The following is a 27,016-nucleotide window of genomic DNA, read 5'->3' on the forward strand; positions in this document are numbered from 1 at the left end:
GCCAGCTGTGGTCATCCCACAGCAGCCAGGACAGCCAGGACGCTGTGCCGCTTGTGCCAGCGGGCAACAGCCCGAGCCTGGTGGTGGAGACGAGCCTCCAGAGGTTCCTCCACCTGCAGGAAGCTGCCCCAAGACAGCCCTCGAGTGCCGCCAAGGGCTTTCTAGCAGCAGGTGAGATCTCCCGAGGAGCTGCCTGAGGCTCCCCCGGGGCAATGCAGGGGCGCGGTCAGGCCAGGCCAGGGCCCCCGAGAGCAGCCGAGTCGCCGGCTGTTTGCAGTGCCTGCGATGGCATGGCGTGAACAAGCCCTGTCTGCCTTGCAGCCGCTCCCGGGACTCCCCCGGGCCAAGGCTCGGGCTGCAGCCCCGGCCGTCGGCAGGAGCGGAGCCCAGCGCACGACGCCGGGGACAGCGACGGTGCCGCCCCGGCCCGCTGCCCCGGGGCTGCCGCAGCCGCCTGTGCGCGCTGCCCCGGCCCGGCTCCGCCGCTCGCCAGCCCGGCGGCTGCAGGGCCGTGGCCGCTGCCCGGCGCGCAGCACGAAGCAGGTGAGAGCGCGGCGGCCGCGGGGGCCCGGCCCGCTTCACTCGCGGGCACTTGCGGGGGGTTCTGGGCGCCAGGCTGACGGCTTCTCTCGGCCGCAGGGCAAAGGAGGCAGCGGCAGGAGCGGTACCTGCTGGGCCCGCAGCTGGGCAGCGGCGGCTTCGGCACCGTCTTCTCGGGCATCCGCCTCTCGGACGGGAGCCCGGTGAGTGGCCGCCGCGGCCGGGCGGGGCAGGAGGGGCAGCGGCGGGGAGCGGCAGGGCTGGAGCTCAGCCCTCCTCTCTCCGTGGCTCGCAGGTGGCCATCAAACGCGTGGACCGGGAGAGCGTCCTGCAGTGGGACGAGCTGGTGAGCGAGCGGGGCCAGCGGGACAGAGCGGGGCGCGGCGGGCAGGGAGAATCCCGGGGCGGGCTCGGCGTGCGGAGCCGCAGCCCCGCGGGCCCGGGCACGGCCAACAGCGCTGCTGGGGCCGGGCAGGGGCCCCCCGAGCATCCCCCGAGTGGGGGGAAGTGCAAGCGCCTGGGAGGCTGTGCCCGGGGACCCTGGGGCATCCCGGGCAGGGCGCAGCGCAGCCCCAGGGCCGCCGCAGCAGCAGCAGCAGCAGCAGCAGCACCTGCCGGAGGCGCTGATTTTCTCCTGCTCACAGCCCGACGGCACCCGCGTGCCCTTGGAGGTGGTGCTAATGGAGAAGGTGGGCTCTGGCTGCCGCAACATCATCCAGCTCCTGGACTGGTTTGAGCTGCCAGATAGCTTCATCCTGGTGCTGGAGCGTCCGGGGGCATCACGGGATCTCCTGGAGTTCCTGGAGGAGCAGGACCAGGGCTTCCTGTGCGAGGAGCAGGCGCGCTGGCTTTTCTGCCAGGTGCTGGAGGCCGTGCGGCACTGCACCGCCTGCGGCGTCCTGCACCGGGACATCAAGCCGGAGAACCTCCTCGTGGACCCGGAGAGCGGCGACCTGAAGCTCATCGACTTTGGCTGCGGCACCTTCCTCCAGGAGCGGGCCTTCACGGGCTTTGCCGGTGAGCCATGGCCTGGGCCCTGCTCCCGGTGCCAGGCACTGCACAGCCCCCTTCCCTCCTGGGCCGCGGGCTGTGGCCTTCAGCCGGCCGCCCTTTGGCACGGGGCGGGTGCCGTGCCCCAGGAGCCGGCCGCCGGCCCTGCCGACAGAGGGGCGGCAAAAGCGGCTCCCGGCCCCTGGGCTCAGCGGGCCCACGAGGGCCTGGGCTGCTCCGCTGGCCTTCTTGGCCTCGCGGAATGGTTTCGTGCCTTTGGCCAGCTGGCCGGGGGATGCGGGGTGGCCTCGGGGGAGAAGCTGTGGCCGCGGGTGCAGCCCCTGCCTGGGCCAGGAGGCTGGCGCCGGGCTCTGGAAGGCAGCAGCCTGCGCCCGGCCAGCGCCGCCTGTCTCCCCTAGGAACGCGCGAGTACAGCCCGCCCGAGTGGATCTGGCTCGGCTGCTACCACGGCCATGCGGCCACCGTCTGGTCCCTGGGCGTGCTGCTGTACGTCATGGTCTGCGGGAGCCTCCCCTTCCAGGACGACCATGACATCGTGCTGGGCAAGCTCTCCTTCCGGCGGCAGCTCTCTCCAGGTTGGTGTCTGGCCTCACGACGGCGGGCTTTGGCAGGCGGCGGCACGCAGCCCGGCACGGCCCAGGGCGCTCGCGGCGCGGCCCGGGCCCCGCAGGTGACGGGGGCAGCTGGGCAGGAGACTCTGCCGGTGACCGGCGCTTTCTGGCTTCTCTCCCCAGAGCTCCAGCACCTGATCCAATGGTGTTTGGCCAAGCACCCCGCGGACAGGCCGGAGCTGCAGGAGATCTCGCACCACCCTTGGGTGTGGGGCCGGCGTTTTTGATGCCTTGCCGGAGCCTCTGCAGCACCCACTCACCGAGTCCCACGCAGGAGTGAGGACCCAAATAATAAAACAGCAAACACATTTTGATGTGCCAAGGCTGGTCGTTGTCAGCAACTTCATCTGAAGAGGGATATTGGTGGGGAAAAAGGAGACACAGGAGTCCTTGGGAGGCCTGAAACTTCTAACGGTGGTGGGTGGGGGTAGAGCCCAACAGGCTCCTCCTACATATCCCTATCCCTTACACAGGAGAAGCCCTGGCTAAAATCCAGGAAAAACAGTGCGGTGGCTCCAAGGATCAGAACCAGGATCTGTGTGCAGATCGTACCTCGCGGGAGGCACATGAATGGAACCAAGCAAGGCTGGGGCAGAAGGGTCAGACTTAGCAGATGAAGGGGTCCCTCCCTCTGTCCGTGACAAGGCCCAGGGCAGCCCTTTCCCGGGAAGTGCACAGGGAGTGGATCCTTGAGCTGCTGCACCTTGCACTGCCCTCGCTCAGCTCGGAGCCCCCTCATTGCCGGGGGGAGCTGGTGGCACTGGGGAGTAGAGAGGGAAAGAAGCAGAACACAAGGATCTGTCCTATACCCGCATGGACCGTGATGCCAGCTTCATGGGCTGCACCAAATGGCTGCCCTGTTGGGAACACCACCAGAAACCTCCAGCAACATCCTAATTTACTGCTCCAGAAAAATGAAAATCCCAAAAATTAACTCCAAGGTGCATCATTGAATATCTCCTTGGCATCTAGAGATCTTTTTTCTGAATCCAGTCATGGATTTCCTTCAGGTCTCCTTCCCCGGGACCAGTTAAACACCAGATGGGGTTAAAACCTTCCCTGCTTCTTAATTCCTGGAGTGGCAGATGAAATGCTGCTAAAGCCGTGATCTGTAGAAGGGTGGAGTTTTCTCTGAAGGTCTGGTAGTAGTTGGGTCTGGTCTTCCTCTGGGAACCGAGCAGAGAAGAAAGCCGCTCCTCTGGGAATCCAACAAAGGGCTGCCGTGGTGTCCCAAAAAGTGCTGATTTTATGCAGGTAGGAATGCTTGGCTTGTCCATCTGGGTGGAGCATCTCGCAATGGGATGGTGCGATTTTACCAATCATGCAGTGAGTCATTCAATGGTCTATCAGCAGAAGATACCTCCCCGAAGGGAGACATTGTTCTTGGAAGAGATAAGAAAACAGCCAAACCTCCAACAGATGGCAAATAGAATACATGCTTATCTTACAAGCCAAGGACAATGGGATTCATCCCAATATGTCCCAACAGGAAGCCCCTAAATCCTCTGCCCAAGGCCCTGAAAGACAAGGAGGTCCATGCTGGCTCAGTGTTCCACAGCTCTACCTGATTTGACAGGAAGGGATTGGACTCTCCAGGAAACTCCAGCCCTGATCATCTGATCTTGATAGCGGGAAAGGCCATCATTGGCGCTACTGGGAAGTGACGGGAGGACAGTGCCAGCACCAGGACAGGGCAGCGTGAGATAACGGAGGGGAATGTAGAACAGATTATGGGACGCAGGGAATGGGGCTGCGGCCCAGCCTCATCCCTAATGGAGTGCAGCTGTAGAAGACAGGTGAACAGCACTGAAGGAAAAGAAGCACGGAATGCTGATGTTTATTGACCAACCACAAAAGAGTAAAAGGGCACACAGATATTACGCATGTGGGGGAAAAGGGTATAAACGTTTGTAGTGGGAAATAATAAAATGCAGGTGCTTGAAACCTTTCAGGGTGTCAGTCATGAGTCCGCAGTCAGGGAAATTCCTGTCTGAATGACTGTGCCACGACCATGAGGTCACCCGTCTCATGGATGATGGGAAGGCAAAGCAGGTTCTATTTCAGGATTTTAAGCGGAGTTTTGATCCTGTCCCTCACAGAATACATCTGGAGCTGGTGTCCAGGTGTGAGACACACAGAGAAAGGGTGTGCTGGCTGAAGAATGGGCTGATGTATTGGTTTTCAATGGGATAGGATCCATTTCCTTCCCAGGGAGCGGCAAAGAGCTGGGTTTGGATTGGGGACGGGAATGTGGTAGACAGCACACAGATGGCTTGGATGTTGCTGAGCGGGGCTTGCCCTCCTCAAGGACTTTGCAGTGTCACACTGGACAATCCATGTCCCATGCTCTGCCAGCAAGGAGGTGAGACCATCAACACTCCCCTCCTCTTAAAGAAGATTCTTCCACGCACTCTGCTCCAGAGAGCTGGCAAGTGCCCATAGGGAGCCCCCTGATCCCTGCTGGGGCACTGCGGAGGGCGGGGCCGAGGCAGGGCTGTGATGGCACAAAGGGGCAGAGCGCTGGCGTGAGGCAGGGCTGTGATGTCCCAGGGCTGTGCTGGCCGCAGCACTGTGACATCACTGCGACATCACCGCGCTGTCGCTGCATAAAAGGGGCCGGTGCCCGCAGCTGCCAGTGCAGTTGCGATGGCACGTGCTGGAGCCATGGGTGACAGCGGCGACCTGATGACTGCGCTTGTCCTGCTGCTGGCCGCCGTGGCTGTCTGGTGGGCCTTTGGCCACCGGCAACCACGCAGCCGGCGGGCACGGACAGGAAAGAGGAGCAAGCGCCGCGGGGCCAGGCCCAGAGGCTCACGGAGGAAGCGAGGAGCCCCTGCGGCTCCCAGGCTCCCCCGGCCTCGGGCCGCTCCTGGCAAGCGGCCGCGTGCTCCCGCCAGCCCCCGGGGCAGCCCCTGCGGCTGCGGCCCCTGCCTGGCAGAGGCCCGGGAGCTGTGGAAACTGATGCTGCAGCTCTGGGATGGCAGCGGGACACGTGCGCCCTTCTACTCGGGGATGTGGCAGGCCTTGTGGAAACAACTGAAGGAGCTGCAGAAGCGAGTCCACCTGCCCTGCTGTGGCTCGGACAGCTCCTCCGGAAGCCTCCATCCCTCCCAGAGGCTGCTCCCAGCGAGATCTTCCATCCCTGGAAGATCCTCAAGGCCTGTAAGGATGGTACAGCAGGGGGGAGCCACCACCATCCATGCAGGAACCTCAGGCTGTCAGAGATCCTGCACCCTGCCAGGAGCCTCTGCTATCTCTGACAGCCTCCATCCCTCGCAGAGGCTCAGTGAGACCTGTCATGCTGTGGAAGGAGCAGAGCCCGTGGACAGGTCTCCCAGCTCCCTTGGACTCACGGATGTCAACAACATGGGCGCAATCCTGACCCTTGACGTGGCAGGGGAAAGCCCAAAAGTCCAAAAGGGAGCCCAGCCCGATGCGGGGGAGCCTGCTCAGGAGCAGCTGGCGGGGCAGCAAGAGTCCTGGAGCCAGCTGTGGTCATCCCACAGCAGCCAGGACAGCCAGGACGCTGTGCCGCTTGTGCCAGCGGGCAACAGCCCGAGCCTGGTGGTGGAGACGAGCCTCCAGAGGTTCCTCCACCTGCAGGAAGCTGCCCCAAGACAGCCCTCGAGTGCCGCCAAGGGCTTTCTAGCAGCAGGTGAGATCTCCCGAGGAGCTGCCTGAGGCTCCCCCGGGGCAATGCAGGGGCGCGGTCAGGCCAGGCCAGGGCCCCCGAGAGCAGCCGAGTCGCCGGCTGTTTGCAGTGCCTGCGATGGCATGGCGTGAACAAGCCCTGTCTGCCTTGCAGCCGCTCCCGGGACTCCCCCGGGCCAAGGCTCGGGCTGCAGCCCCGGCCGTCGGCAGGAGCGGAGCCCAGCGCACGACGCCGGGGACAGCGACGGTGCCGCCCCGGCCCGCTGCCCCGGGGCTGCCGCAGCCGCCTGTGCGCGCTGCCCCGGCCCGGCTCCGCCGCTCGCCAGCCCGGCGGCTGCAGGGCCGTGGCCGCTGCCCGGCGCGCAGCACGAAGCAGGTGAGAGCGCGGCGGCCGCGGGGGCCCGGCCCGCTTCACTCGCGGGCACTTGCGGGGGGTTCTGGGCGCCAGGCTGACGGCTTCTCTCGGCCGCAGGGCAAAGGAGGCAGCGGCAGGAGCGGTACCTGCTGGGCCCGCAGCTGGGCAGCGGCGGCTTCGGCACCGTCTTCTCGGGCATCCGCCTCTCGGACGGGAGCCCGGTGAGTGGCCGCCGCGGCCGGGCGGGGCAGGAGGGGCAGCGGCGGGGAGCGGCAGGGCTGGAGCTCAGCCCTCCTCTCTCCGTGGCTCGCAGGTGGCCATCAAACGCGTGGACCGGGAGAGCGTCCTGCAGTGGGACGAGCTGGTGAGCGAGCGGGGCCAGCGGGACAGAGCGGGGCGCGGCGGGCAGGGAGAATCCCGGGGCGGGCTCGGCGTGCGGAGCCGCAGCCCCGCGGGCCCGGGCACGGCCAACAGCGCTGCTGGGGCCGGGCAGGGGCCCCCCGAGCATCCCCCGAGTGGGGGGAAGTGCAAGCGCCTGGGAGGCTGTGCCCGGGGACCCTGGGGCATCCCGGGCAGGGCGCAGCGCAGCCCCAGGGCCGCCGCAGCAGCAGCAGCAGCAGCAGCAGCACCTGCCGGAGGCGCTGATTTTCTCCTGCTCACAGCCCGACGGCACCCGCGTGCCCTTGGAGGTGGTGCTAATGGAGAAGGTGGGCTCTGGCTGCCGCAACATCATCCAGCTCCTGGACTGGTTTGAGCTGCCAGATAGCTTCATCCTGGTGCTGGAGCGTCCGGGGGCATCACGGGATCTCCTGGAGTTCCTGGAGGAGCAGGACCAGGGCTTCCTGTGCGAGGAGCAGGCGCGCTGGCTTTTCTGCCAGGTGCTGGAGGCCGTGCGGCACTGCACCGCCTGCGGCGTCCTGCACCGGGACATCAAGCCGGAGAACCTCCTCGTGGACCCGGAGAGCGGCGACCTGAAGCTCATCGACTTTGGCTGCGGCACCTTCCTCCAGGAGCGGGCCTTCACGGGCTTTGCCGGTGAGCCATGGCCTGGGCCCTGCTCCCGGTGCCAGGCACTGCACAGCCCCCTTCCCTCCTGGGCCGCGGGCTGTGGCCTTCAGCCGGCCGCCCTTTGGCACGGGGCGGGTGCCGTGCCCCAGGAGCCGGCCGCCGGCCCTGCCGACAGAGGGGCGGCAAAAGCGGCTCCCGGCCCCTGGGCTCAGCGGGCCCACGAGGGCCTGGGCTGCTCCGCTGGCCTTCTTGGCCTCGCGGAATGGTTTCGTGCCTTTGGCCAGCTGGCCGGGGGATGCGGGGTGGCCTCGGGGGAGAAGCTGTGGCCGCGGGTGCAGCCCCTGCCTGGGCCAGGAGGCTGGCGCCGGGCTCTGGAAGGCAGCAGCCTGCGCCCGGCCAGCGCCGCCTGTCTCCCCTAGGAACGCGCGAGTACAGCCCGCCCGAGTGGATCTGGCTCGGCTGCTACCACGGCCATGCGGCCACCGTCTGGTCCCTGGGCGTGCTGCTGTACGTCATGGTCTGCGGGAGCCTCCCCTTCCAGGACGACCATGACATCGTGCTGGGCAAGCTCTCCTTCCGGCGGCAGCTCTCTCCAGGTTGGTGTCTGGCCTCACGACGGCGGGCTTTGGCAGGCGGCGGCACGCAGCCCGGCACGGCCCAGGGCGCTCGCGGCGCGGCCCGGGCCCCGCAGGTGACGGGGGCAGCTGGGCAGGAGACTCTGCCGGTGACCGGCGCTTTCTGGCTTCTCTCCCCAGAGCTCCAGCACCTGATCCAATGGTGTTTGGCCAAGCACCCCGCGGACAGGCCGGAGCTGCAGGAGATCTCGCACCACCCTTGGGTGTGGGGCCGGCGTTTTTGATGCCTTGCCGGAGCCTCTGCAGCACCCACTCACCGAGTCCCACGCAGGAGTGAGGACCCAAATAATAAAACAGCAAACACATTTTGATGTGCCAAGGCTGGTCGTTGTCAGCAACTTCATCTGAAGAGGGATATTGGTGGGGAAAAAGGAGACACAGGAGTCCTTGGGAGGCCTGAAACTTCTAACGGTGGTGGGTGGGGGTAGAGCCCAACAGGCTCCTCCTACATATCCCTATCCCTTACACAGGAGAAGCCCTGGCTAAAATCCAGGAAAAACAGTGCGGTGGCTCCAAGGATCAGAACCAGGATCTGTGTGCAGATCGTACCTCGCGGGAGGCACATGAATGGAACCAAGCAAGGCTGGGGCAGAAGGGTCAGACTTAGCAGATGAAGGGGTCCCTCCCTCTGTCCGTGACAAGGCCCAGGGCAGCCCTTTCCCGGGAAGTGCACAGGGAGTGGATCCTTGAGCTGCTGCACCTTGCACTGCCCTCGCTCAGCTCGGAGCCCCCTCATTGCCGGGGGGAGCTGGTGGCACTGGGGAGTAGAGAGGGAAAGAAGCAGAACACAAGGATCTGTCCTATACCCGCATGGACCGTGATGCCAGCTTCATGGGCTGCACCAAATGGCTGCCCTGTTGGGAACACCACCAGAAACCTCCAGCAACATCCTAATTTACTGCTCCAGAAAAATGAAAATCCCAAAAATTAACTCCAAGGTGCATCATTGAATATCTCCTTGGCATCTAGAGATCTTTTTTCTGAATCCAGTCATGGATTTCCTTCAGGTCTCCTTCCCCGGGACCAGTTAAACACCAGATGGGGTTAAAACCTTCCCTGCTTCTTAATTCCTGGAGTGGCAGATGAAATGCTGCTAAAGCCGTGATCTGTAGAAGGGTGGAGTTTTCTCTGAAGGTCTGGTAGTAGTTGGGTCTGGTCTTCCTCTGGGAACCGAGCAGAGAAGAAAGCCGCTCCTCTGGGAATCCAACAAAGGGCTGCCGTGGTGTCCCAAAAAGTGCTGATTTTATGCAGGTAGGAATGCTTGGCTTGTCCATCTGGGTGGAGCATCTCGCAATGGGATGGTGCGATTTTACCAATCATGCAGTGAGTCATTCAATGGTCTATCAGCAGAAGATACCTCCCCGAAGGGAGACATTGTTCTTGGAAGAGATAAGAAAACAGCCAAACCTCCAACAGATGGCAAATAGAATACATGCTTATCTTACAAGCCAAGGACAATGGGATTCATCCCAATATGTCCCAACAGGAAGCCCCTAAATCCTCTGCCCAAGGCCCTGAAAGACAAGGAGGTCCATGCTGGCTCAGTGTTCCACAGCTCTACCTGATTTGACAGGAAGGGATTGGACTCTCCAGGAAACTCCAGCCCTGATCATCTGATCTTGATAGCGGGAAAGGCCATCATTGGCGCTACTGGGAAGTGACGGGAGGACAGTGCCAGCACCAGGACAGGGCAGCGTGAGATAACGGAGGGGAATGTAGAACAGATTATGGGACGCAGGGAATGGGGCTGCGGCCCAGCCTCATCCCTAATGGAGTGCAGCTGTAGAAGACAGGTGAACAGCACTGAAGGAAAAGAAGCACGGAATGCTGATGTTTATTGACCAACCACAAAAGAGTAAAAGGGCACACAGATATTACGCATGTGGGGGAAAAGGGTATAAACGTTTGTAGTGGGAAATAATAAAATGCAGGTGCTTGAAACCTTTCAGGGTGTCAGTCATGAGTCCGCAGTCAGGGAAATTCCTGTCTGAATGACTGTGCCACGACCATGAGGTCACCCGTCTCATGGATGATGGGAAGGCAAAGCAGGTTCTATTTCAGGATTTTAAGCGGAGTTTTGATCCTGTCCCTCACAGAATACATCTGGAGCTGGTGTCCAGGTGTGAGACACACAGAGAAAGGGTGTGCTGGCTGAAGAATGGGCTGATGTATTGGTTTTCAATGGGATAGGATCCATTTCCTTCCCAGGGAGCGGCAAAGAGCTGGGTTTGGATTGGGGACGGGAATGTGGTAGACAGCACACAGATGGCTTGGATGTTGCTGAGCGGGGCTTGCCCTCCTCAAGGACTTTGCAGTGTCACACTGGACAATCCATGTCCCATGCTCTGCCAGCAAGGAGGTGAGACCATCAACACTCCCCTCCTCTTAAAGAAGATTCTTCCACGCACTCTGCTCCAGAGAGCTGGCAAGTGCCCATAGGGAGCCCCCTGATCCCTGCTGGGGCACTGCGGAGGGCGGGGCCGAGGCAGGGCTGTGATGGCACAAAGGGGCAGAGCGCTGGCGTGAGGCAGGGCTGTGATGTCCCAGGGCTGTGCTGGCCGCAGCACTGTGACATCACTGCGACATCACCGCGCTGTCGCTGCATAAAAGGGGCCGGTGCCCGCAGCTGCCAGTGCAGTTGCGATGGCACGTGCTGGAGCCATGGGTGACAGCGGCGACCTGATGACTGCGCTTGTCCTGCTGCTGGCCGCCGTGGCTGTCTGGTGGGCCTTTGGCCACCGGCAACCACGCAGCCGGCGGGCACGGACAGGAAAGAGGAGCAAGCGCCGCGGGGCCAGGCCCAGAGGCTCACGGAGGAAGCGAGGAGCCCCTGCGGCTCCCAGGCTCCCCCGGCCTCGGGCCGCTCCTGGCAAGCGGCCGCGTGCTCCCGCCAGCCCCCGGGGCAGCCCCTGCGGCTGCGGCCCCTGCCTGGCAGAGGCCCGGGAGCTGTGGAAACTGATGCTGCAGCTCTGGGATGGCAGCGGGACACGTGCGCCCTTCTACTCGGGGATGTGGCAGGCCTTGTGGAAACAACTGAAGGAGCTGCAGAAGCGAGTCCACCTGCCCTGCTGTGGCTCGGACAGCTCCTCCGGAAGCCTCCATCCCTCCCAGAGGCTGCTCCCAGCGAGATCTTCCATCCCTGGAAGATCCTCAAGGCCTGTAAGGATGGTACAGCAGGGGGGAGCCACCACCATCCATGCAGGAACCTCAGGCTGTCAGAGATCCTGCACCCTGCCAGGAGCCTCTGCTATCTCTGACAGCCTCCATCCCTCGCAGAGGCTCAGTGAGACCTGTCATGCTGTGGAAGGAGCAGAGCCCGTGGACAGGTCTCCCAGCTCCCTTGGACTCACGGATGTCAACAACATGGGCGCAATCCTGACCCTTGACGTGGCAGGGGAAAGCCCAAAAGTCCAAAAGGGAGCCCAGCCCGATGCGGGGGAGCCTGCTCAGGAGCAGCTGGCGGGGCAGCAAGAGTCCTGGAGCCAGCTGTGGTCATCCCACAGCAGCCAGGACAGCCAGGACGCTGTGCCGCTTGTGCCAGCGGGCAACAGCCCGAGCCTGGTGGTGGAGACGAGCCTCCAGAGGTTCCTCCACCTGCAGGAAGCTGCCCCAAGACAGCCCTCGAGTGCCGCCAAGGGCTTTCTAGCAGCAGGTGAGATCTCCTGAGGAGCTGCCTGAGGCTCCCCCGGGGCAATGCAGGGGCGCGGTCAGGCCAGGCCAGGGCCCCCGAGAGCAGCCGAGTCGCCGGCTGTTTGCAGTGCCTGCGATGCACGGCGTGAACAAGCCCTGTCTGCCTTGCAGCCGCTCCCGGGACTCCCCTGGGCCAAGGCTCGGGCTGCAGCCCCGGCCGTCGGCAGGAGCGGAGCCCAGCGCACGACGCCGGGGACAGCGACGGTGCCGCCCCGGCCCGCTGCCCCGGGGCTGCCGCAGCCGCCTGTGCGCGCTGCCCCGGCCCGGCTCCGCCGCTCGCCAGCCCGGCGGCTGCAGGGCCGTGGCCGCTGCCCGGCGCGCAGCACGAAGCAGGTGAGAGCGCGGCGGCCGCGGGGGCCCGGCCCGCTTCACTCGCGGGCACTTGCGGGGGGTTCTGGGCGCCAGGCTGACGGCTTCTCTCGGCCGCAGGGCAAAGGAGGCAGCGGCAGGAGCGGTACCTGCTGGGCCCGCAGCTGGGCAGCGGCGGCTTCGGCACCGTCTTCTCGGGCATCCGCCTCTCGGACGGGAGCCCGGTGAGTGGCCGCCGCGGCCGGGCGGGGCAGGAGGGGCAGCGGCGGGGAGCGGCAGGGCTGGAGCTCAGCCCTCCTCTCTCCGTGGCTCGCAGGTGGCCATCAAACGCGTGGACCGGGAGAGCGTCCTGCAGTGGGACGAGCTGGTGAGCGAGCGGGGCCAGCGGGACAGAGCGGGGCGCGGCGGGCAGGGAGAATCCCGGGGCGGGCTCGGCGTGCGGAGCCGCAGCCCCGCGGGCCCGGGCACGGCCAACAGCGCTGCTGGGGCCGGGCAGGGGCCCCCCGAGCATCCCCCGAGTGGGGGGAAGTGCAAGCGCCTGGGAGGCTGTGCCCGGGGACCCTGGGGCATCCCGGGCAGGGCGCAGCGCAGCCCCAGGGCCGCCGCAGCAGCAGCAGCAGCAGCAGCAGCACCTGCCGGAGGCGCTGATTTTCTCCTGCTCACAGCCCGACGGCACCCGCGTGCCCTTGGAGGTGGTGCTAATGGAGAAGGTGGGCTCTGGCTGCCGCAACATCATCCAGCTCCTGGACTGGTTTGAGCTGCCAGATAGCTTCATCCTGGTGCTGGAGCGTCCGGGGGCATCACGGGATCTCCTGGAGTTCCTGGAGGAGCAGGACCAGGGCTTCCTGTGCGAGGAGCAGGCGCGCTGGCTTTTCTGCCAGGTGCTGGAGGCCGTGCGGCACTGCACCGCCTGCGGCGTCCTGCACCGGGACATCAAGCCGGAGAACCTCCTCGTGGACCCGGAGAGCGGCGACCTGAAGCTCATCGACTTTGGCTGCGGCACCTTCCTCCAGGAGCGGGCCTTCACGGGCTTTGCCGGTGAGCCATGGCCTGGGCCCTGCTCCCGGTGCCAGGCACTGCACAGCCCCCTTCCCTCCTGGGCCGCGGGCTGTGGCCTTCAGCCGGCCGCCCTTTGGCACGGGGCGGGTGCCGTGCCCCAGGAGCCGGCCGCCGGCCCTGCCGACAGAGGGGCGGCAAAAGCGGCTCCCGGCCCCTGGGCTCAGCGGGCCCACGAGGGCCTGGGCTGCTCCGCTGGCCTTCTTGGCCTCGCGGAATGGTTTCGTGCCTTTGGCCAGCTGGCCGGGGGATGCGGGGTGGCCTCGGGGGAGAAGCTGTGGCCGCGGGTGCAGCCCCTGCCTGGGCCAGGAGGCTGGCGCCGGGCTCTGGAAGGCAGCAGCCTGCGCCCGGCCAGCGCCGCCTGTCTCCCCTAGGAACGCGCGAGTACAGCCCGCCCGAGTGGATCTGGCTCGGCTGCTACCACGGCCATGCGGCCACCGTCTGGTCCCTGGGCGTGCTGCTGTACGTCATGGTCTGCGGGAGCCTCCCCTTCCAGGACGACCATGACATCGTGCTGGGCAAGCTCTCCTTCCGGCGGCAGCTCTCTCCAGGTTGGTGTCTGGCCTCACGACGGCGGGCTTTGGCAGGCGGCGGCACGCAGCCCGGCACGGCCCAGGGCGCTCGCGGCGCGGCCCGGGCCCCGCAGGTGACGGGGGCAGCTGGGCAGGAGACTCTGCCGGTGACCGGCGCTTTCTGGCTTCTCTCCCCAGAGCTCCAGCACCTGATCCAATGGTGTTTGGCCAAGCACCCCGCGGACAGGCCGGAGCTGCAGGAGATCTCGCACCACCCTTGGGTGTGGGGCCGGCGTTTTTGATGCCTTGCCGGAGCCTCTGCAGCACCCACTCACCGAGTCCCACGCAGGAGTGAGGACCCAAATAATAAAACAGCAAACACATTTTGATGTGCCAAGGCTGGTCGTTGTCAGCAACTTCATCTGAAGAGGGATATTGGTGGGGAAAAAGGAGACACAGGAGTCCTTGGGAGGCCTGAAACTTCTAACGGTGGTGGGTGGGGGTAGAGCCCAACAGGCTCCTCCTACATATCCCTATCCCTTACACAGGAGAAGCCCTGGCTAAAATCCAGGAAAAACAGTGCGGTGGCTCCAAGGATCAGAACCAGGATCTGTGTGCAGATCGTACCTCGCGGGAGGCACATGAATGGAACCAAGCAAGGCTGGGGCAGAAGGGTCAGACTTAGCAGATGAAGGGGTCCCTCCCTCTGTCCGTGACAAGGCCCAGGGCAGCCCTTTCCCGGGAAGTGCACAGGGAGTGGATCCTTGAGCTGCTGCACCTTGCACTGCCCTCGCTCAGCTCGGAGCCCCCTCATTGCCGGGGGGAGCTGGTGGCACTGGGGAGTAGAGAGGGAAAGAAGCAGAACACAAGGATCTGTCCTATACCCGCATGGACCGTGATGCCAGCTTCATGGGCTGCACCAAATGGCTGCCCTGTTGGGAACACCACCAGAAACCTCCAGCAACATCCTAATTTACTGCTCCAGAAAAATGAAAATCCCAAAAATTAACTCCAAGGTGCATCATTGAATATCTCCTTGGCATCTAGAGATCTTTTTTCTGAATCCAGTCATGGATTTCCTTCAGGTCTCCTTCCCCGGGACCAGTTAAACACCAGATGGGGTTAAAACCTTCCCTGCTTCTTAATTCCTGGAGTGGCAGATGAAATGCTGCTAAAGCCGTGATCTGTAGAAGGGTGGAGTTTTCTCTGAAGGTCTGGTAGTAGTTGGGTCTGGTCTTCCTCTGGGAACCGAGCAGAGAAGAAAGCCGCTCCTCTGGGAATCCAACAAAGGGCTGCCGTGGTGTCCCAAAAAGTGCTGATTTTATGCAGGTAGGAATGCTTGGCTTGTCCATCTGGGTGGAGCATCTCGCAATGGGATGGTGCGATTTTACCAATCATGCAGTGAGTCATTCAATGGTCTATCAGCAGAAGATACCTCCCCGAAGGGAGACATTGTTCTTGGAAGAGATAAGAAAACAGCCAAACCTCCAACAGATGGCAAATAGAATACATGCTTATCTTACAAGCCAAGGACAATGGGATTCATCCCAATATGTCCCAACAGGAAGCCCCTAAATCCTCTGCCCAAGGCCCTGAAAGACAAGGAGGTCCATGCTGGCTCAGTGTTCCACAGCTCTACCTGATTTGACAGGAAGGGATTGGACTCTCCAGGAAACTCCAGCCCTGATCATCTGATCTTGATAGCGGGAAAGGCCATCATTGGCGCTACTGGGAAGTGACGGGAGGACAGTGCCAGCACCAGGACAGGGCAGCGTGAGATAACGGAGGGGAATGTAGAACAGATTATGGGACGCAGGGAATGGGGCTGCGGCCCAGCCTCATCCCTAATGGAGTGCAGCTGTAGAAGACAGGTGAACAGCACTGAAGGAAAAGAAGCACGGAATGCTGATGTTTATTGACCAACCACAAAAGAGTAAAAGGGCACACAGATATTACGCATGTGGGGGAAAAGGGTATAAACGTTTGTAGTGGGAAATAATAAAATGCAGGTGCTTGAAACCTTTCAGGGTGTCAGTCATGAGTCCGCAGTCAGGGAAATTCCTGTCTGAATGACTGTGCCACGACCATGAGGTCACCCGTCTCATGGATGATGGGAAGGCAAAGCAGGTTCTATTTCAGGATTTTAAGCGGAGTTTTGATCCTGTCCCTCACAGAATACATCTGGAGCTGGTGTCCAGGTGTGAGACACACAGAGAAAGGGTGTGCTGGCTGAAGAATGGGCTGATGTATTGGTTTTCAATGGGATAGGATCCATTTCCTTCCCAGGGAGCGGCAAAGAGCTGGGTTTGGATTGGGGACGGGAATGTGGTAGACAGCACACAGATGGCTTGGATGTTGCTGAGCGGGGCTTGCCCTCCTCAAGGACTTTGCAGTGTCACACTGGACAATCCATGTCCCATGCTCTGCCAGCAAGGAGGTGAGACCATCAACACTCCCCTCCTCTTAAAGAAGATTCTTCCACGCACTCTGCTCCAGAGAGCTGGCAAGTGCCCATAGGGAGCCCCCTGATCCCTGCTGGGGCACTGCGGAGGGCGGGGCCGAGGCAGGGCTGTGATGGCACAAAGGGGCAGAGCGCTGGCGTGAGGCAGGGCTGTGATGTCCCAGGGCTGTGCTGGCCGCAGCACTGTGACATCACTGCGACATCACCGCGCTGTCGCTGCATAAAAGGGGCCGGTGCCCGCAGCTGCCAGTGCAGTTGCGATGGCACGTGCTGGAGCCATGGGTGACAGCGGCGACCTGATGACTGCGCTTGTCCTGCTGCTGGCCGCCGTGGCTGTCTGGTGGGCCTTTGGCCACCGGCAACCACGCAGCCGGCGGGCACGGACAGGAAAGAGGAGCAAGCGCCGCGGGGCCAGGCCCAGAGGCTCACGGAGGAAGCGAGGAGCCCCTGCGGCTCCCAGGCTCCCCCGGCCTCGGGCCGCTCCTGGCAAGCGGCCGCGTGCTCCCGCCAGCCCCCGGGGCAGCCCCTGCGGCTGCGGCCCCTGCCTGGCAGAGGCCCGGGAGCTGCGGGAACTGATGCTGCAGCTCTGGGATGGCAGCGGGACACGTGCGCCCTTCTACTCGGGGATGTGGCAGGCCTTGTGGAAACAACTGAAGGAGCTGCAGAAGCGAGTCCACCTGCCCTGCTGTGGCTCGGACAGCTCCTCCGGAAGCCTCCATCCCTCCCAGAGGCTGCTCCCAGCGAGATCTTCCATCCCTGGAAGATCCTCAAGGCCTGTAAGGATGGTACAGCAGGGGGGAGCCACCACCATCCATGCAGGAACCTCAGGCTGTCAGAGATCCTGCACCCTGCCAGGAGCCTCTGCTATCTCTGACAGCCTCCATCCCTCGCAGAGGCTCAGTGAGACCTGTCATGCTGTGGAAGGAGCAGAGCCCGTGGACAGGTCTCCCAGCTCCCTTGGACTCACGGATGTCAACAACATGGGCGCAATCCTGACCCTTGACGTGGCAGGGGAAAGCCCAAAAGTCCAAAAGGGAGCCCAGCCCGATGCGGGGGAGCCTGCTCAGGAGCAGCTGGCGGGGCAGCAAGAGTCCTGGAGCCAGCTGTGGTCATCCCACAGCAGCCAGGACAGCCAGGACGCTGTGCCGCTTGTGCCAGCGGGCAACAGCCCGAGCCTGGTGGTGGAGACGAGCCTCCAGAGGTTCCTCCACCTGCAGGAAGCTGCCCCAAGACAGCCCTCGAGTGCCGCCAAGGGCTTTCTAGCAGCAGGTGAGATCTCCTGAGGAGCTGCCTGAGGCTCCCCCGGGGCAATGCAGGGGCGCGGTCAGGCCAGGCCAGGGCCCCCGAGAGCAGCCGAGTCGCCGGCTGTTTGCAGTGCCTGCGATGCACGGCGTGAACAAGCCCTGTCTGCCTTGCAGCCGCTCCCGGGACTCCCCTGGGCCAAGGCTCGGGCTGCAGCCCCGGCCGTCGGCAGGAGCGGAGCCCAGCGCACGACGCCGGGGACAGCGACGGTGCCGCCCCGGCCCGCTGCCCCGGGGCTGCCGCAGCCGCCTGTGCGCGCTGCCCCGGCCCGGCTCCGCCGCTCGCCAGCCCGGCGGCTGCAGGGCCGTGGCCGCTGCCCGGCGCGCAGCACGAAGCAGGTGAGAGCGCGGCGGCCGCGGGGGCCCGGCCCGCTTCACTCGCGGGCACTTGCGGGGGGTTCTGGGCGCCAGGCTGACGGCTTCTCTCGGCCGCAGGGCAAAGGAGGCAGCGGCAGGAGCGGTACCTGCTGGGCCCGCAGCTGGGCAGCGGCGGCTTCGGCACCGTCTTCTCGGGCATCCGCCTCTCGGACGGGAGCCCGGTGAGTGGCCGCCGCGGCCGGGCGGGGCAGGAGGGGCAGCGGCGGGGAGCGGCAGGGCTGGAGCTCAGCCCTCCTCTCTCCGTGGCTCGCAGGTGGCCATCAAACGCGTGGACCGGGAGAGCGTCCTGCAGTGGGACGAGCTGGTGAGCGAGCGGGGCCAGCGGGACAGAGCGGGGCGCGGCGGGCAGGGAGAATCCCGGGGCGGGCTCGGCGTGCGGAGCCGCAGCCCCGCGGGCCCGGGCACGGCCAACAGCGCTGCTGGGGCCGGGCAGGGGCCCCCCGAGCATCCCCCGAGTGGGGGGAAGTGCAAGCGCCTGGGAGGCTGTGCCCGGGGACCCTGGGGCATCCCGGGCAGGGCGCAGCGCAGCCCCAGGGCCGCCGCAGCAGCAGCAGCAGCAGCAGCAGCACCTGCCGGAGGCGCTGATTTTCTCCTGCTCACAGCCCGACGGCACCCGCGTGCCCTTGGAGGTGGTGCTAATGGAGAAGGTGGGCTCTGGCTGCCGCAACATCATCCAGCTCCTGGACTGGTTTGAGCTGCCAGATAGCTTCATCCTGGTGCTGGAGCGTCCGGGGGCATCACGGGATCTCCTGGAGTTCCTGGAGGAGCAGGACCAGGGCTTCCTGTGCGAGGAGCAGGCGCGCTGGCTTTTCTGCCAGGTGCTGGAGGCCGTGCGGCACTGCACCGCCTGCGGCGTCCTGCACCGGGACATCAAGCCGGAGAACCTCCTCGTGGACCCGGACAGCGGCGACCTGAAGCTCATCGACTTTGGCTGCGGCACCTTCCTCCAGGAGCGGGCCTTCACGGGCTTTGCCGGTGAGCCATGGCCTGGGCCCTGCTCCCGGTGCCAGGCACTGCACAGCCCCCTTCCCTCCTGGGCCGCGGGCTGTGGCCTTCAGCCGGCCGCCCTTTGGCACGGGGCGGGTGCCGTGCCCCAGGAGCCGGCCGCTGGCCCTGCCGACAGAGGGGCGGCAAAAGTGGCTCCCAGCCCCTGGGCTCAGTGGGCCCACGAGGGCCTGGGCTGCTCCGCAGGCCTTCTTGGCCTCGCGGAATGGTTTCGTGCCTTTGGCCAGCTGGCCGGGGGATGCGGGGTGGCCTCGGGGGAGAAGCTGTGGCCGCGGGTGCAGCCCCTGCCTGGGCCAGGAGGCTGGCGCCGGGCTCTGGAAGGCAGCAGCCTGCGCCCGGCCAGCGCCGCCTGTCTCCCCTAGGAACGCGCGAGTACAGCCCGCCCGAGTGGATCTGGCTCGGCTGCTACCACGGCCATGCGGCCACCGTCTGGTCCCTGGGCGTGCTGCTGTACGTCATGGTCTGCGGGAGCCTCCCCTTCCAGGACGACCATGACATCGTGCTGGGCAAGCTCTCCTTCCGGCGGCAGCTCTCTCCAGGTTGGTGTCTGGCCTCACGACGGCGGGCTTTGGCAGGCGGCGGCACGCAGCCCGGCACGGCCCAGGGCGCTCGCGGCGCGGCCCGGGCCCCGCAGGTGACGGGGGCAGCTGGGCAGGAGACTCTGCCGGTGACCGGCGCTTTCTGGCTTCTCTCCCCAGAGCTCCAGCACCTGATCCAATGGTGTTTGGCCAAGCACCCCGCGGACAGGCCGGAGCTGCAGGAGATCTCGCACCACCCTTGGGTGTGGGGCCGGCGTTTTTGATGCCTTGCCGGAGCCTCTGCAGCACCCACTCACCGAGTCCCACGCAGGAGTGAGGACCCAAATAATAAAACAGCAAACACATTTTGATGTGCCAAGGCTGGTCGTTGTCAGCAACTTCATCTGAAGAGGGATATTGGTGGGGAAAAAGGAGACACAGGAGTCCTTGGGAGGCCTGAAACTTCTAACGGTGGTGGGTGGGGGTAGAGCCCAACAGGCTCCTCCTACATATCCCTATCCCTTACACAGGAGAAGCCCTGGCTAAAATCCAGGAAAAACAGTGCGGTGGCTCCAAGGATCAGAACCAGGATCTGTGTGCAGATCGTACCTCGCGGGAGGCACATGAATGGAACCAAGCAAGGCTGGGGCAGAAGGGTCAGACTTAGCAGATGAAGGGGTCCCTCCCTCTGTCCGTGACAAGGCCCAGGGCAGCCCTTTCCCGGGAAGTGCACAGGGAGTGGATCCTTGAGCTGCTGCACCTTGCACTGCCCTCGCTCAGCTCGGAGCCCCCTCATTGCCGGGGGGAGCTGGTGGCACTGGGGAGTAGAGAGGGAAAGAAGCAGAACACAAGGATCTGTCCTATACCCGCATGGACCGTGATGCCAGCTTCATGGGCTGCACCAAATGGCTGCCCTGTTGGGAACACCACCAGAAACCTCCAGCAACATCCTAATTTACTGCTCCAGAAAAATGAAAATCCCAAAAATTAACTCCAAGGTGCATCATTGAATATCTCCTTGGCATCTAGAGATCTTTTTTCTGAATCCAGTCATGGATTTCCTTCAGGTCTCCTTCCCCGGGACCAGTTAAACACCAGATGGGGTTAAAACCTTCCCTGCTTCTTAATTCCTGGAGTGGCAGATGAAATGCTGCTAAAGCCGTGATCTGTAGAAGGGTGGAGTTTTCTCTGAAGGTCTGGTAGTAGTTGGGTCTGGTCTTCCTCTGGGAACCGAGCAGAGAAGAAAGCCGCTCCTCTGGGAATCCAACAAAGGGCTGCCGTGGTGTCCCAAAAAGTGCTGATTTTATGCAGGTAGGAATGCTTGGCTTGTCCATCTGGGTGGAGCATCTCGCAATGGGATGGTGCGATTTTACCAATCATGCAGTGAGTCATTCAATGGTCTATCAGCAGAAGATACCTCCCCGAAGGGAGACATTGTTCTTGGAAGAGATAAGAAAACAGCCAAACCTCCAACAGATGGCAAATAGAATACATGCTTATCTTACAAGCCAAGGACAATGGGATTCATCCCAATATGTCCCAACAGGAAGCCCCTAAATCCTCTGCCCAAGGCCCTGAAAGACAAGGAGGTCCATGCTGGCTCAGTGTTCCACAGCTCTACCTGATTTGACAGGAAGGGATTGGACTCTCCAGGAAACTCCAGCCCTGATCATCTGATCTTGATAGCGGGAAAGGCCATCATTGGCGCTACTGGGAAGTGACGGGAGGACAGTGCCAGCACCAGGACAGGGCAGCGTGAGATAACGGAGGGGAATGTAGAACAGATTATGGGACGCAGGGAATGGGGCTGCGGCCCAGCCTCATCCCTAATGGAGTGCAGCTGTAGAAGACAGGTGAACAGCACTGAAGGAAAAGAAGCACGGAATGCTGATGTTTATTGACCAACCACAAAAGAGTAAAAGGGCACACAGATATTACGCATGTGGGGGAAAAGGGTATAAACGTTTGTAGTGGGAAATAATAAAATGCAGGTGCTTGAAACCTTTCAGGGTGTCAGTCATGAGTCCGCAGTCAGGGAAATTCCTGTCTGAATGACTGTGCCACGACCATGAGGTCACCCGTCTCATGGATGATGGGAAGGCAAAGCAGGTTCTATTTCAGGATTTTAAGCGGAGTTTTGATCCTGTCCCTCACAGAATACATCTGGAGCTGGTGTCCAGGTGTGAGACACACAGAGAAAGGGTGTGCTGGCTGAAGAATGGGCTGATGTATTGGTTTTCAATGGGATAGGATCCATTTCCTTCCCAGGGAGCGGCAAAGAGCTGGGTTTGGATTCGGGACGGGAATGTGGTAGACAGCACACAGATGGCTTGGATGTTGCTGAGCGGGGCTTGCCCTCCTCAAGGACTTTGCAGTGTCACACTGGACAATCCATGTCCCATGCTCTGCCAGCAAGGAGGTGAGACCATCAACACTCCCCTCCTCTTAAAGAAGATTCTTCCACGCACTCTGCTCCAGAGAGCTGGCAAGTGCCCATAGGGAGCCCCCTGATCCCTGCTGGGGCACTGCGGAGGGCGGGGCCGAGGCAGGGCTGTGATGGCACAAAGGGGCAGAGCGCTGGCGTGAGGCAGGGCTGTGATGTCCCAGGGCTGTGCTGGCCGCAGCACTGTGACATCACTGCGACATCACCGCGCTGTCGCTGCATAAAAGGGGCCGGTGCCCGCAGCTGCCAGTGCAGTTGCGATGGCACGTGCTGGAGCCATGGGTGACAGCGGCGACCTGATGACTGCGCTTGTCCTGCTGCTGGCCGCCGTGGCTGTCTGGTGGGCCTTTGGCCACCGGCAACCACGCAGCCGGCGGGCACGGACAGGAAAGAGGAGCAAGCGCCGCGGGGCCAGGCCCAGAGGCTCACGGAGGAAGCGAGGAGCCCCTGCGGCTCCCAGGCTCCCCCGGCCTCGGGCCGCTCCTGGCAAGCGGCCGCGTGCTCCCGCCAGCCCCCTGGGCAGCCCCTGCGGCTGCGGCCCCTGCCTGGCAGAGGCCCGGGAGCTGTGGAAACTGATGCTGCAGCTCTGGGATGGCAGCGGGACACGTGCGCCCTTCTACTCGGGGATGTGGCAGGCCTTGTGGAAACAACTGAAGGAGCTGCAGAAGCGAGTCCACCTGCCCTGCTGTGGCTCGGACAGCTCCTCCGGAAGCCTCCATCCCTCCCAGAGGCTGCTCCCAGCGAGATCTTCCATCCCTGGAAGATCCTCAAGGCCTGTAAGGATGGTACAGCAGGGGGGAGCCACCACCATCCATGCAGGAACCTCAGGCTGTCAGAGATCCTGCACCCTGCCAGGAGCCTCTGCTATCTCTGACAGCCTCCATCCCTCGCAGAGGCTCAGTGAGACCTGTCATGCTGTGGAAGGAGCAGAGCCCGTGGACAGGTCTCCCAGCTCCCTTGGACTCACGGATGTCAACAACATGGGCGCAATCCTGACCCTTGACGTGGCAGGGGAAAGCCCAAAAGTCCAAAAGGGAGCCCAGCCCGATGCGGGGGAGCCTGCTCAGGAGCAGCTGGCGGGGCAGCAAGAGTCCTGGAGCCAGCTGTGGTCATCCCACAGCAGCCAGGACAGCCAGGACGCTGTGCCGCTTGTGCCAGCGGGCAACAGCCCGAGCCTGGTGGTGGAGACGAGCCTCCAGAGGTTCCTCCACCTGCAGGAAGCTGCCCCAAGACAGCCCTCGAGTGCCGCCAAGGGCTTTCTAGCAGCAGGTGAGATCTCCTGAGGAGCTGCCTGAGGCTCCCCCGGGGCAATGCAGGGGCGCGGTCAGGCCAGGCCAGGGCCCCCGAGAGCAGCCGAGTCGCCGGCTGTTTGCAGTGCCTGCGATGCACGGCGTGAACAAGCCCTGTCTGCCTTGCAGCCGCTCCCGGGACTCCCCTGGGCCAAGGCTCGGGCTGCAGCCCCGGCCGTCGGCAGGAGCGGAGCCCAGCGCACGACGCCGGGGACAGCGACGGTGCCGCCCCGGCCCGCTGCCCCGGGGCTGCCGCAGCCGCCTGTGCGCGCTGCCCCGGCCCGGCTCCGCCGCTCGCCAGCCCGGCGGCTGCAGGGCCGTGGCCGCTGCCCGGCGCGCAGCACGAAGCAGGTGAGAGCGCGGCGGCCGCGGGGGCCCGGCCCGCTTCACTCGCGGGCACTTGCGGGGGGTTCTGGGCGCCAGGCTGACGGCTTCTCTCGGCCGCAGGGCAAAGGAGGCAGCGGCAGGAGCGGTACCTGCTGGGCCCGCAGCTGGGCAGCGGCGGCTTCGGCACCGTCTTCTCGGGCATCCGCCTCTCGGACGGGAGCCCGGTGAGTGGCCGCCGCGGCCGGGCGGGGCAGGAGGGGCAGCGGCGGGGAGCGGCAGGGCTGGAGCTCAGCCCTCCTCTCTCCGTGGCTCGCAGGTGGCCATCAAACGCGTGGACCGGGAGAGCGTCCTGCAGTGGGACGAGCTGGTGAGCGAGCGGGGCCAGCGGGACAGAGCGGGGCGCGGCGGGCAGGGAGAATCCCGGGGCGGGCTCGGCGTGCGGAGCCGCAGCCCCGCGGGCCCGGGCACGGCCAACAGCGGTACTGGGGCCGGGCAGGGGCCCCCCGAGCATCCCCCGAGTGGGGGGAAGTGCAAGCGCCTGGGAGGCTGTGCCCGGGGACCCTGGGGCATCCCGGGCAGGGCGCAGCGCAGCCCCAGGGCCGCCGCAGCAGCAGCAGCAGCAGCAGCAGCACCTGCCGGAGGCGCTGATTTTCTCCTGCTCACAGCCCGACGGCACCCGCGTGCCCTTGGAGGTGGTGCTAATGGAGAAGGTGGGCTCTGGCTGCCGCAACATCATCCAGCTCCTGGACTGGTTTGAGCTGCCAGATAGCTTCATCCTGGTGCTGGAGCGTCCGGGGGCATCACGGGATCTCCTGGAGTTCCTGGAGGAGCAGGACCAGGGCTTCCTGTGCGAGGAGCAGGCGCGCTGGCTTTTCTGCCAGGTGCTGGAGGCCGTGCGGCACTGCACCGCCTGCGGCGTCCTGCACCGGGACATCAAGCCGGAGAACCTCCTCGTGGACCCGGAGAGCGGCGACCTGAAGCTCATCGACTTCGGCTGCGGCACCTTCCTCCAGGAGCGGGCCTTCACGGGCTTTGCCGGTGAGCCATGGCCTGGGCCCTGCTCCCGGTGCCAGGCACTGCACAGCCCCCTTCCCTCCTGGGCCGCGGGCTGTGGCCTTCAGCCGGCCGCCCTTTGGCACGGGGCGGGTGCCGTGCCCCAGGAGCCGGCCGCCGGCCCTGCCGACAGAGGGGCGGCAAAAGCGGCTCCCGGCCCCTGGGCTCAGCGGGCCCACGAGGGCCTGGGCTGCTCCGCTGGCCTTCTTGGCCTCGCGGAATGGTTTCGTGCCTTTGGCCAGCTGGCCGGGGGATGCGGGGTGGCCTCGGGGGGAAGCTGTGGCCGCAGGTGCAGCCCCTGCCTGGGCCAGGAGGCTGGCGCCGGGCTCTGGAAGGCAGCAGCCTGCGCCCGGCCAGCGCCGCCTGTGTCCCCTAGGAACGCGCGAGTACAGCCCGCCCGAGTGGATCTGGCTCGGCTGCTACCACGGCCATGCGGCCACCGTCTGGTCCCTGGGCGTGCTGCTGTACGTCATGGTCTGCGGGAGCCTCCCCTTCCAGGACGACCATGACATCGTGCTGGGCAAGCTCTCCTTCCGGCGGCAGCTCTCTCCAGGTTGGTGTCTGGCCTCACGACGGCGGGCTTTGGCAGGCGGCGGCACGCAGCCCGGCACGGCCCAGGGCGCTCGCGGCGCGGCCCGGGCCCCGCAGGTGACGGGGGCAGCTGGGCAGGAGACTCTGCCGGTGACCGGCGCTTTCTGGCTTCTCTCCCCAGAGCTCCAGCACCTGATCCAATGGTGTTTGGCCAAGCACCCCGCGGACAGGCCGGAGCTGCAGGAGATCTCGCACCACCCTTGGGTGTGGGGCCGGCGTTTTTGATGCCTTGCCGGAGCCTCTGCAGCACCCACTCACCGAGTCCCACGCAGGAGTGAGGACCCGAATAATAAAACCGAGAAATAAAACAGCAAACACATTTTGATGTGCCAAGGCTGGTCGTTGTCAGCAACTTCAGCTAAAGAAACCTCAGGAAAAGGGGGAATCAGAGTGCTGCCTTCAGTCTTTGTTAAGCTTTCCATGCCTGTCCTCCAGGGTGGTACTTTATATCTTCCAGCTCCGGCGGTAGTGCACGTAGGAGGGGTTTTGCCGATCCAAGAAATGCTGCCCTTGCAAAGTGGCAGGGCTTCTTGGTGTCTCTTGAAGTTGCCCTCCACCACACACCCACTCCGGGTGGCTTGTCAATGGCAATATTATCCTTCGCCGCTTCCTTCAAATATTGTCCAACATTTGGCGCTAACGTTGAATTGTTCTGAGGAAGACAACCACATAGGACTGTAGGACAAGAATTTTTGTGGCAGTAACTGCTGTGTACAAGAGTTTCCATTCGTCTTTCTCAATAAATATACAAGGAAGTGTAATTCTCAGCTGGCCAAAGAAGATACTACTTCCAAGGCCCAAGCCACCCGGAGTGGGTGTGTGGTGGAGGGCCTGGGCCATGCCTAAGGCTGGCTCAAGAGTCTCTAAGTGACTAGGGGAAATCAGCACCGAGGGTCAGACTGGATCCCCTGGTTCATGGGCAAAAGGTAAAAACCTAATATGTACAATACTAGTTTGGTCAGAGGGAGGTTCAAAGAGCTGGAATACCTAATGAAAAAAAAACTTCCATTATGAAAAAGGAAGATAATTTCACTTCATTTCTTGAATTCCCATCTTATTTGAAGAAAAAAAAAAAGTTCAAAGATAAGCAAATATGGATCTCATAGAACTGATTAGTATCTATGTTTTCTAATTCCGTTTTTAAACTTGTGTGTTAAGCAACTGAATTAAAACATGTTGCTGTAATTGTGGGTTGAGGCATGTATTATCTCCATTAATAGTCTTTATTATTTATGAGATATAGGCAATATTCAAATCTTTGCATAAAACTTCTTGGCTAATGCAATCTAAGTACCTAAATATAATTAGTGGAACAGTTTGTTAGCATAATCATTACCATGGGCTGTAATTACCATAAATTTTAATTTCATGACCTTGTAGAAGAGATTATAATTGCACAAACCATCATTGTGCTGAGAATGTTTTCCTCTTGAATGTTGTTTTTTGAAGATGATCACCATAATGTTTTGAAATTATTATTATTGTAGTACTCGTCTGCATTCAGAGAATCAGAGAATGGTTTGGATTAGAAGGAGACTTTGTAATCATAAAGCTTGTAGATCATCTGGTTCCTGCCATAGGCAGCAACACATTCCTCTAGACCAGTTTGCTCCAAGCCCTGTCCAATCTGGCCTTGGACACTTCCAGGGATGGGGCAGTCATCTCCAGGACAGCTTCTCCAGGAAACCTGTGCCAGGGCGTCACCACCCTCACATGGAATAATTTGTCTCCATCTAACCCTGCCCTCTGGCAGTGGGAAGACATCCCGCTTTGTCTTGACACCCCAGACCCTTGGAAACAGTCATTCTCCGTCTTTCTTTCCCATGTGCTCCCTTCAGAAACTGGAAGGCCACCATTAGGCCACCCCAAATATGCCCTGGCTACTTTTCTTAGGGACAATTTACCAGAGCCTTGCTGGCTGGGATTCTAATTTGTTAATTCATACATCTTAGATACTAATGAACGTTCAAAGGGAACAAATTCTTTGATTTGTACTCAGCATCCTGTATCTGGGCACCAAGAGGTTTGCTGAGTGGGAATGATGGAATTGGTAGAATTGTGGGGACACACTCATAAAACTTCTGCCAGGTTTAGGTTCATGTCTCAAGCACCAACTATCCATTGCCATCTTGGTGAAGAAAATTCTACATCCAAATGGATTTTTTCAGGCTGTGAACTGCAAGCCATGCAGTGGGGTCCATCCTGCCATGCCAGTATTGACAGCTGGGCTGAGCAGCACCACTGGCTGCCATGACCTCAGCACCACAGAATG

General features: G+C 62.7%; 5 protein-coding genes across 5 annotated transcripts; all 5 read left to right on the forward strand.

Annotated features, from left to right (window-relative positions):
• Positions 1-1,751: 1,751 nt before the first annotated feature.
• On the forward strand, positions 1,752-4,910 carry LOC146766795 (uncharacterized). Its single transcript, XM_085586633.1, has one exon. The coding sequence runs from the start codon at positions 1,793-1,795 to the stop codon at positions 2,387-2,389; it is 597 nt and encodes a 198-aa protein (XP_085442759.1). The 5' UTR covers positions 1,752-1,792; the 3' UTR covers positions 2,390-4,910.
• A 2,487-nt stretch (positions 4,911-7,397) lies between these two features.
• LOC146766796 (uncharacterized) lies at positions 7,398-10,556 on the forward strand. Its single transcript, XM_085586634.1, has one exon. It carries the CDS (start codon positions 7,439-7,441, stop codon positions 8,033-8,035), a length of 597 nt encoding a protein of 198 aa, XP_085442760.1. The 5' UTR covers positions 7,398-7,438; the 3' UTR covers positions 8,036-10,556.
• A 2,486-nt stretch (positions 10,557-13,042) lies between these two features.
• LOC146766797 (uncharacterized) lies at positions 13,043-16,201 on the forward strand. The gene has a single exon (XM_085586635.1). It carries the CDS (start codon positions 13,084-13,086, stop codon positions 13,678-13,680), a length of 597 nt encoding a protein of 198 aa, XP_085442761.1. The 5' UTR covers positions 13,043-13,083; the 3' UTR covers positions 13,681-16,201.
• A 2,513-nt stretch (positions 16,202-18,714) lies between these two features.
• On the forward strand, positions 18,715-21,846 carry LOC146766798 (uncharacterized). Its single transcript, XM_085586636.1, has one exon. It carries the CDS (start codon positions 18,729-18,731, stop codon positions 19,323-19,325), a length of 597 nt encoding a protein of 198 aa, XP_085442762.1. The 5' UTR covers positions 18,715-18,728; the 3' UTR covers positions 19,326-21,846.
• A 264-nt stretch (positions 21,847-22,110) lies between these two features.
• On the forward strand, positions 22,111-24,969 carry LOC144246771 (uncharacterized). Its single transcript, XM_085586042.1, has 5 exons — positions 22,111-22,582; positions 23,221-23,324; positions 23,417-23,467; positions 23,646-24,376; positions 24,465-24,969. Exons 1-5 carry the CDS (start codon positions 22,111-22,113, stop codon positions 24,967-24,969), a joined length of 1,863 nt encoding a protein of 620 aa, XP_085442168.1.
• The last annotated feature ends 2,047 nt before the right edge of the window (positions 24,970-27,016 follow it).

The sequence above is a fragment of the Lonchura striata genome, chromosome 8, assembly GCF_050655825.1.
Source record: "Lonchura striata isolate lonStrDom1 chromosome 8, ASM5065582v1, whole genome shotgun sequence".
NCBI classification, from domain to species: domain Eukaryota; kingdom Metazoa; phylum Chordata; class Aves; order Passeriformes; family Estrildidae; genus Lonchura; species Lonchura striata.

Coding starts and splice junctions, on each gene's coding strand:
- LOC146766795 (XM_085586633.1), top strand. CDS start 1,793: ATGGTTTCGTGCCTTTGGCCAGCTGGCCGGGGGATGCGGGGTGGCCTC.
- LOC146766796 (XM_085586634.1), top strand. CDS start 7,439: ATGGTTTCGTGCCTTTGGCCAGCTGGCCGGGGGATGCGGGGTGGCCTC.
- LOC146766797 (XM_085586635.1), top strand. CDS start 13,084: ATGGTTTCGTGCCTTTGGCCAGCTGGCCGGGGGATGCGGGGTGGCCTC.
- LOC146766798 (XM_085586636.1), top strand. CDS start 18,729: ATGGTTTCGTGCCTTTGGCCAGCTGGCCGGGGGATGCGGGGTGGCCTC.
- LOC144246771 (XM_085586042.1), top strand. CDS start 22,111: ATGTGGCAGGCCTTGTGGAAACAACTGAAGGAGCTGCAGAAGCGAGTC. Junction 23,325..23,416: donor GCCTCTCGGACGGGAGCCCG/GTGAGTGGCCGC, acceptor CGTGGCTCGCAG/GTGGCCATCAAACGCGTGGA. Junction 24,377..24,464: donor CTTCTTGGCCTCGCGGAATG/GTTTCGTGCCTT, acceptor TGCCTGGGCCAG/GAGGCTGGCGCCGGGCTCTG.